This window comes from Gavialis gangeticus, unplaced genomic scaffold (genome assembly GCF_001723915.1).
Source record: "Gavialis gangeticus isolate Ggan-Ray unplaced genomic scaffold, GavGan_comp1, whole genome shotgun sequence".
Classification (NCBI taxonomy): domain Eukaryota; kingdom Metazoa; phylum Chordata; order Crocodylia; family Gavialidae; genus Gavialis; species Gavialis gangeticus.
Window position 1 is genome coordinate 103447119 of NW_017728992.1, and position 9213 is coordinate 103456331.

Below are 9213 nucleotides of genomic sequence, written 5' to 3' on the forward strand. Positions count from 1 at the left end.
AAGTAGTTGTGTTGTTTAATCAGATGTTTAAATTATTAAACCACATACTTATGACAACAGATAGCTGTTATTTCTGCTTCCTTGATGCATTACAATAGCTTAATTAAACTAAATTAAAAAAGTATTAATCTTAAATTCCATCTTCCGTCTACACTCTTATGTGTAACGTTCTATTTCCTCCACTACCTCTATCATAAGAAGAACAGCTGCATGCATTGAAAGGTATAACAGGGAAAGCAAAACAAAACGGAGTGTAAAAAAATCACTAGGCCTTCCACAACTATAAGTATCTTGCTCTTGAGTGCATAATTCTCAAGGAGTATTCAGGACCAGGACTGAACTTGAGAAGCTGCTGATAGGGGTAGAACAAATTCTGCAGATCAGTACAAGTGGTCTCTCTCTTTCAACTAGCAAAAATTTTAGTCCGGTCTGGTGAATCAGCCCTCCTGCACTGCTCTTGGCCATGCTCTCCACTGTTCCTCAATCCTTCCCACAGGTAATGATAAGAAAGACTAATCTCAAGCAGGCTAAACTTTTGCCTCTTGCATTTTTTTGCTCTTTACTCTTTCCCATTCTCTTCCCCCACATCCAAACAAGTGCTATCAGCATTTAGTATTAAAAGTGCTATTGCACTTTTTACTAAGGCAATATGCTGCTCTGAATCAGCAAGGAGAAGTGTCATTGCAGTTAAATGTATGTCTAGAATTGAATCCTAAACTAGACTGCACACCTTCTACAAGAAAGTTAGTTATAGAACTTGAACGTAAAGTTTTTGTGAACTTTTTTACCAACCACATTCAATAAAAGAATTAAACTGCTAGAAGAACTTAAATGAATAATTGTTTCAGTTTTTAATTATTGGTACTGACCTAGAATAGGGGTGTCAAATTTTTTGGGCTTTGTGAACCAGACCCAGACCACAGGGCTTCTCATGGTCTGCATCCAGTCTATGGGGCCTCCTGCAGTGTAGACGACCTACAAGAAGAAACATTAATCCCCATGGTGGCCAGGACCACTGTTTCAACATGGCTCCAGAACCCAGATAGTTAGCACTGCTGTTTGCCTTCTCGCTTTTCCCTTAGCTGCCAATATGGTATCACACAAGGGTGAGACAAGGCAAGCATTAACTCCATCGGTTCTGGAACCATGATTTCACGGTGGGGATTAACACTGTGGCTGCAGAGGCCCTGGCAGCTGTGATGCGATCCCACTGGGCTGAACCCAGCCAGTAGAAGGAGGTGGTCCAGCCCACAAGAAGCCCTGCAGGCTAGATCAGTGTTTCTCAGCTCATGAGTTGTGACCCAAAAGTGGGTCACAAGAACATAGGAATGGGTTGCAAACAAACTTTTAAAAATGGATTCTCCTTTAAAGAAGAAAAACAAGGGAAACTGTGGTTTTGACCTTGCAAGCTGTTAGAGTTCCAGCCTTCAAGGGCCTGCTTGGGCCCACCACCTCCCTCCCCCCACATACCCACCCCCTGCCCCACACACTGGGGCCTGGGGGCAGGGGGCAGTGGGTCAGGACTGGCCATAGATGTTTACAAATGGGTCTCAGTACAAAAAAGGTTCAGAACTATTGGACTAGATGACCCACATCTGTGGGCTGGATCCAGCCAGAGGACTACATGCTTGACACCTGTGAATTATGTAAATAGAAAGGTGAAATGTGATGCTGGAGTGCAGCCATGTAATGAGACAGTAGTTAGTACAGGGAAATACCTAGCTCTAAGCAAAGAAGCAATGAATTGCCATTGATACTGCAATAAATGCATACATGCGGCACACACGCACCATTTATATCTGTGCTTTAAACAAAAGTTATATGATAGCACCTGCACAAGACATATTACCAAATTGGCCCAAATCCAAGATGACAATTAATTTAAGACTACCCATAATAATTATATTCTATATATTCTATAAATGTGTTATCATTTTCCACATATGGAATCTAATTATTGGAGGGATGTCTTAAATTCGTGCACCTCACTGTTGCAGCGGGGAAAACATCATCCAGCCCCTTGCCTCCCTTGTCTGCCTGCCCCCAGCCACTTGCTGCCCTCAGCTGCCTGGCCCCCTGCCTGCTCCCCAGCAGCCTCTTGCCCCCTGCTGCCTTCTTCCCCCTGGGCAATTGTTCTCCCTCCCCTCCCCATCCCTGCCACTGCTTACCCTGTGCAGAGGCTTTGGCTCTGACTCTGGCTCCAGCTTTGGCAAAGGGCATGGAGCATATGGTGCCCCTGGTCCTGGCTCAGCCAGGGACCAAAAGCAATGGAAGCTCTGAGCCTGGCCTTGGGCTCGGGTTAGAAGTAGAGCCACAGCAGCACTCCTGCCACTATATGGTCTCCCCAATACTTTCCCCATTGCATGCCCCTTCCCCAAGTTTCATGCTGCAGTTTCCCCTGCATTCCCAATACCTCCACCACCTGGTCTCCCCTGCCATCCTGGCCCTGCCCAAGACAGGTGGTGGCTAAAGCCACAGCAACCACCTACCCTGAGCCAATATTTGAATCCAAGATGAGGGTCCCCTGCCATATTAAACAGAGAAGAAAAACCCTCATTTTGGATTCAAGTAAATACTGTATATTGTATAAAGCTGCACTGCTCGGACTATCAGTCATACATATGTTAAGACAGTTTTCAGACTTAGTGCAGTGTGACTTAATTTTTTAAGCTGACAGCGAGAATAGAAAGTTAAAAATTTTCCCATCAAGAAAATCTCTCTTACAAAGTAGACAACAGCTTGAATCATCTATCATTTACTAAGTTGTCTGCATATGTCACCTTGTGATTTACCAGAACCCCCAACCTGTTACAAGATAACTAATAAGCTCAGAGTTACCAGTACACAGTCTGCAATAGTTTAAACACTACAAACCTTCTAATACTACTTTAAACTAATCCTGTTGTACATTAAGTTATTTCCAACCTTAAGTCGTAAATAGATCTTGAGTGTTTTCTGGGATTATATGTTGATAGTATAAAAGAGTAAATTTTACACTTAGAAACCCTGATATTTACACATTTAAGTTTGCAATTCTGCCATTACTTCCCCCTACCCCACATTTAAGGCACAGAAATTTAGAACATATTAAACAGACTGAACTGAACAGCTTCAGAATGTCTTTCTGAGGGCCACCTTTATTTTAGGACATAAAACATAGGGATCTGCAGAGATGTTGTTAGTCTTAGATATAAGGCAAGAGGAAAAAAGAGAAATTACCTCTCAATTTTTATAATTTAGTTATAAATAAAATACATGTTCAGTATGTTTTCAACATTTTTAGGAGTAGAGCCCCAGGACGTCCGGGCAGAACACTGAATGAATGTATTGCCAAGCACATGAAGCACAATCTTGAAAATTACCTTGAGTCAGGATATTTAGTAAGTGTGGCCAAGCTGCTGGTATACATGTGCCCACCCACGTCAATATGAACTGGTGCATTGGATTTTGTGAGTTGTGCTGGAGTGGGGATGCCTTGATTGTTCAATGGAGATGCAGGCGATCTAGTGATCAGGGGCCTTGACATATTGGGCCGACTGTCCTGTGAAGAGACGGATTTGCGTTAGTAATTTCCTTAATAAATGAAACAAAACAAAACACCTCACAAAGATGCACATTTAAGAGTGAATAGCATCATCTTTTGTCTCAACTTCCAATTTTAATCTTGTTAAAGCAAGGACTGATATGCAATTAAAACAAAAAAAATCTGTTAAGCTTTTAACAACTTCACTGTAGTTGCATCGTAAGTTGAAACGCAGAATAAAGCATTGTTATAAAAGCCACAAAAAGAAACCACATTCAACAAAACAAGCTGTTTCTGAATACTATTCATTATAGACAATTCCATACAGAAACAAATGCTCATTTTTGTATTTAAGAGCTGATAAAAGACACTGTAGACAAGAATGCTAACAATATACTTAAATTCAAAAGCAGTAGGGTTTGTGTTTCTTCCCAAACCCTTTGCTATACAGTTAGAATAGAGAAATACAAACCCTTAGCTCTTCCATTCTGCAAAGTCTTCTCTTGAATTTCCAATTCACATATCACGAAAACAGAAGAGGAAACACCTGGACTAGCCAACTGTTCATGTACTGTAGAACACTGGGCATCGACAGCCTTTGAGAAAGACATTTTCCATTTAAAAATTATACAGATAGTGACAGATGCCCCTGTGCGCCCCACGCAGGCTACAGTTCTGGGTAGCTTCCTAGTGAAAGCAAGCAAAGTAGAAAAGCAGCAGATGCTTGCTAAAGAAACAAAAAACTTTTATTCACGCAAGAATGGATGTAATGCCAGTAAGTAGCACACACTTAATCTATGCACAAAGTAGGGTGGGGCAGGGCAAAGTGATTTGCAGAAGCCAGTGAGGCAAGCTGTTTTCAAATATCTGGGATTAACATACAAACATGCTCAAGATTTGTTTTGAGACAGTTGCACTTTCTACCTAAAGAAAAGGAATATACAAGTGTGATCCTGCAAATATGCACCAAAAACTAGAAGACTTCATGAATTTTCGGATTTTTAATTTAAACAAGTAAGCAAAGCAAAAACAAAAACAAAACAAAAAAACAAAATCAGGTAACTGCTCATGGAAACATATTTTGCCTTCTAATTGCAGGAGGTAATTGATCTCCTGTAAATGCCTCACCACAGCATTCAATAACAAGTCTTTGGAAGTATGTGCAACAATCACGGGGTTAGTGAAGTTTTTTTTCTGTTTAAACATCATTTCTACATTTTTCATTGCTCTTGAAACAAAGATTAGGCAGCATGAACTAGGTATGTGCTGAGGTGGAATAATTCATGGGCCACTATTGCACAATAACATTCAAGTAAACTTTGACACGAGGCATCTGTAGAATCATAAAGGCATTTAACTAATTTTCTCTTCTACACAAAAAATAGTGAGTTTGGGTCAAAATGAATAAAAGGTAAAGAGATTGGAGAAACTCTGGTTAACAGGTATGTTATGCAAAAAAATAATATAAATTTGCAGGATATCAGTCTTACCAACAGGAACTGCTTGAGGATCTACTTTGGGGCACAACTCAAACAGGTCCAGACAAGATACTAGATACCCACGCTACACTAAACCCTAGTATCTACTATAAATCTGGTATGGCATAATCAACACCCAAGATGTTACTGATCATTGGAGACTTGATTACAAGTATTAAGAAAAAACCTAATAAAAATATATATGTATAGTTGGAGAGCTGAGAAAGAATGCAAGAATGATACAAACTGGAAATAAATGAGATAATGAATAGCCACATCAGGGATGAAATACATTTATTACGTACTTAAAAAAGCACATGATTTTAAAAGCAACTAGAGAGACTGAGATTAAAATTTAAAAACAAGTCCATAATGCAGGAAATGCACTGCGTTACCTCTCTTACGAGAATTTTTTTTGTCTGAAAAACACAGCCCTGTTACAATTTAGCACTCTGCAGTGCCACCAAGTCTGTAATAGTTTTTCAATTGGACACATTCTACTGCATATCCTGCCTCAGGGTACTCAGGAGAAAATGAGCAGATTTGCAGGGTTAATATTGTAGTTAGACCGGGACCTCATTCAGCGTAGCTGTGATAGTGCAGTGTGTACTGACTGGGGTAGAAAAATGTGCACTATAACAATCACTGCGAGGATAGTAGAAAACTCACAAACGATGGGCATTTCATACGTTAAAAATTACAAAAGAATGAGAATGGTTTTCAAATATAATGTAGGACCAATTAAACGTTTACATACGTTGATTTTAAAATCCACAAAAACTCCAAAAAATAAAAATGTTATTATGCCATACCTGCTGCTTCATTTTTCCCTCCTCACCATTTCCTTTTTCCAAGCCACCTGAATGTATTGGGCCTGAAGAAAAAATGCCCATATGCCTAATGGTTAGCTGTTAACTAGAATAATGTTAAGCTTCCTCCAACCTGACTCACTATGCACAATTCACTGGATACATTTAATTGGCTTTAACTTGGAGACCACTCCCAAATTGGGCAATATTATTTGTACTACCCTTGGCTCCTACAAAACTAAGTGGATGAGGCCCCATTTTACTAAGTCTTGAAGAACCAGCTCAGACTCTAATCAGGAACATCCCCCAAGGGCATCCTTGAGGAGTACAGCCCACAAGACAGACCACAAGAACACTTGGACAATTGTTTAATAGGTCAGAGTTAAAAGGGAAATCAATTTGTTTACAGAAGTAACTAAAATGGGGTTGATGACCCATGACCAACTGTCATAAGCCTCCCACAAAATACACAGGGGTTAGCATAAATTAAAAAACAAACCTTAAATAAAGAGGGGGAAGGCTGAAAAAGTAGTTATAACCAATGATTAATAAAGAGGAAAATATTACTGATCAAACACAATGTGTCAATTTGGTTTGAATGGCCCTTTCCAACATCAAAAAGTGTTTGTGTACCATTAAAAGGTTCCAATAGATGAACTGATTAGAGAAAATTCCTAATAAACAATCAGAGCGAAGAAGCCTTAGAAGCTAAATGCAAAGGCATCCAAATACTTCCAGTCTACCAAAACAGTAAGTACAGAAAGGATGCAAATCTGTTAGGAACCATTCCCATTTTGTAATCTTGCATAGACTTCTGCACAGGAAGGGTTCGTTCACATCTAAAACATGGAACAGGCAGAATGTGTTTTTCTATCAGTCTGATTTATAACAATGACTCCAGTAGTTACAGAGGGCAAAACACAGCTACAGCACTCTACGGGTAGCAGCAACTTGGAGAGGTTCATTTTTCCTGTCATTCAACTCCTGTTTCTTACAGATTTTTTTTAATTAAAAAAAAAAAAAAAAAAAAAAATCGAAAAAAGAAAAACTGTATTTAAATATTTCAGTTATCTGGGATGGGTAATCTGACATGCCAATATAAGTAAACTATGTACCAGTAGCAAGGTACTCAATGGGATTCATACTTCAGTCAGCTTTCAAATGATGAACTTGGATTCTAAATCCAGAATTGCATTTGTTACTGAAATTAGGAACTCCAAAGCATTACTGAAGCCTGCTCAATGGATAAATTAAAGACATGAAAGTAAAAAACAAACCAACAAACAAAACAAAAAACACACCACACTTTTTTTTTCAATATAAAAATTCAAAATCATGATTCAGTTCATTGAAGGATGTTTCAATTTTTTTAATCCAATGGAAATATGTAGAACCACCTGCTTTCCTACTGATATTGTAGAGTTTTTTGTTTTGTTTTTTTGAGAAAATAAGGTGGGGGGGAGGGAGGGTACGTGGAACAAACCTAGAACCGCCCTCCATTCCTCTCTGCTATCCTAACTCAATGGTAGAGATGATGTCTCCTCACTTCTGAATGTTCCTCCAAGGCAGGGGTAGGTAACATTTTTTGGCCAGGGTGCCGAAAAAACACGTCTACCTTGGAAGGTGCCAGAGTGCCGACATGTCGGAGCCTGGAGCAGCTGTTTGCAGCCTCCCAGCTGCAGCCAGCCCAAGGAGCCTGGTCTGCTTGCAGCAGCACTTGCATCCTCCCACCTGCTGGGAGCAGCCTGGGCTCCAGGGCTGGCGACAGCTGCTAAGAGCCTGGGCTGGCAGTGGTGCACCGAGCAAAATAGCCTTGCATGCCATGCTCGGCACGTGTGTCGAGAGTAGCTGACCCCTGCTCTAAGGTGTGCAGAAATCCTTAGGACTGAAAAGTCTCTTTCCTAAGCAGCTGTTTGAGGAACACAGATGATAGCTCTTTTCCTCCATTTTGGGTAGTCCTCAGAATCAATTCAGATGTGTTCCAGGGAGAAATAAAAAGGGTAAAGGGATTTTCCTAGTCCAAATTGAGAATCAGCAGCAACCCTTTTGGGAGTTGGGAAAGGAGTACTGACGGGAGCCGTCTCCCAGGGAAGCACTTGAGAGCTATGTCAACATGCCTGTACATGATAAAGGAAATGCAATTGCCATCAGTGGAGCAGGGAAAGTGACTGCACACTACGTACTGCCAAATACACAAAGCTGAGGAGCTAAAAAACAGGGATTCTCTCTCCGTTTTACTTTCAAGTTACAATCTTGAGTTTTCCAACTCAAGTGTCATTTTTACAATTACATTTACAACAGGGAAGTTAATTTATTTTTACTTAAATTAGAAATGCTTCCAAATTTGAGTACAAAAGGTTCAATCAACTCCTTTGTACAGCAGTATGAGCAATAGCTGCAAACAAGCAAACATAAAGAAGACATTTTAATGCCCTCAGACAACATGGCCAACAAGTGTCAGAACAGCCTAGTCCTTGATGTAACCTAGTTTCAGATCCAGACTCACTCTGCAGCTAGGAACTCGTGTCGTCATGAGCTGCAGACAGAAATCTTGAACCACAGCACAGGTAGGCTCAAGTAGGAAGCCTGTGTAAAGTGGCTAGTATTTGCTTTGGATTTGGCCAATTTGGGGAACGGTGATTTGATTCAGTGATTCAAATCACTGTCCCGAATTGATTTGCCCAGATCCAATTTGAAGATTCGGCTTCAGCTGAATCTCCAAATTGGCCCCATCCCCTGCCCACTCTCAATGGCTGCCCCGCCTGTCCCCAGCCCCCAGCCCTTTGGAAAAAAAAGCCCACACTCACTGGTTGCTGCCAGGTGTGGGGGAGGGGGCAATCCTTGCTGCCCTCCACTGCCCAGGGGGCTCTGCCATGGGGCCTCTGACCCTCGCCTGCTCCCCCAGACCCACCCATGGCTGCCCTGCCTGCCCCAGCCCCTTAAAAAAAAAAAATAAAAACCCTGACTCACCAGCCCCTCCCAGGCAGGGGGCAATTCCCACTGTCCCCCATTGCCCCATACTGCAGGGGAGGCAGGGAGGCTTTATTATGAGCCCCCAGAAGCTCCGAGGCAGCTGCAGCAGCTGGTGAGTCTGGGTTTTTCTTGTTTTGTTTTGATTTTGTTTTGTTTTAAAGGGCCGGGAGCTAGGGCAGGTGAGGCAGCTAAGGGGAGGGGCGGTTCTGGGAGAGCAGGTGGGGGTCAGGGGGCTCATGGCAGAGCCCCCCATGCAGCATAGGACATTGGGTGGCAGTAAGGATCACCCCCCCACCTGGAAGTAGCCAGTGAATGGGGGCTTTTTTTTAAAGAGCTAGGGGCTGGGCTGGGTGGTACAGCCATGGGGTGGGCTGGGAGAGCAGGTAGGGGGTGGGGCCTGGCAGGGGTACCCCCATGGTCCCCTCCCACT

At 41.9% G+C, this 9213-nt stretch overlaps 1 protein-coding gene across 3 annotated transcripts in view; it reads right to left on the reverse strand.

The window, feature by feature from the left end:
* Positions 1–9213, reverse strand: part of KCTD1 (potassium channel tetramerization domain containing 1) — a 183301-nt gene that overhangs the window by 66184 nt on the left and 107904 nt on the right. Inside the window, exons 2-3 of one of the 3 annotated variants that reach the window (XM_019526511.1) lie at positions 3996–4119; positions 3363–3541 (exon numbers count right to left, since the gene is read on the reverse strand). In XM_019526511.1, coding sequence (XP_019382056.1) covers positions 3363–3541; positions 3996–4010 — 194 coding nt within the window. In that variant the 5' untranslated portion in view covers positions 4011–4119. Of the gene's footprint in view, positions 1–3362; positions 3542–3995; positions 5667–9213 lie in introns of those variants that run through there. The other 2 variants (XM_019526502.1, XM_019526519.1) reach the window with 2 other exon arrangements.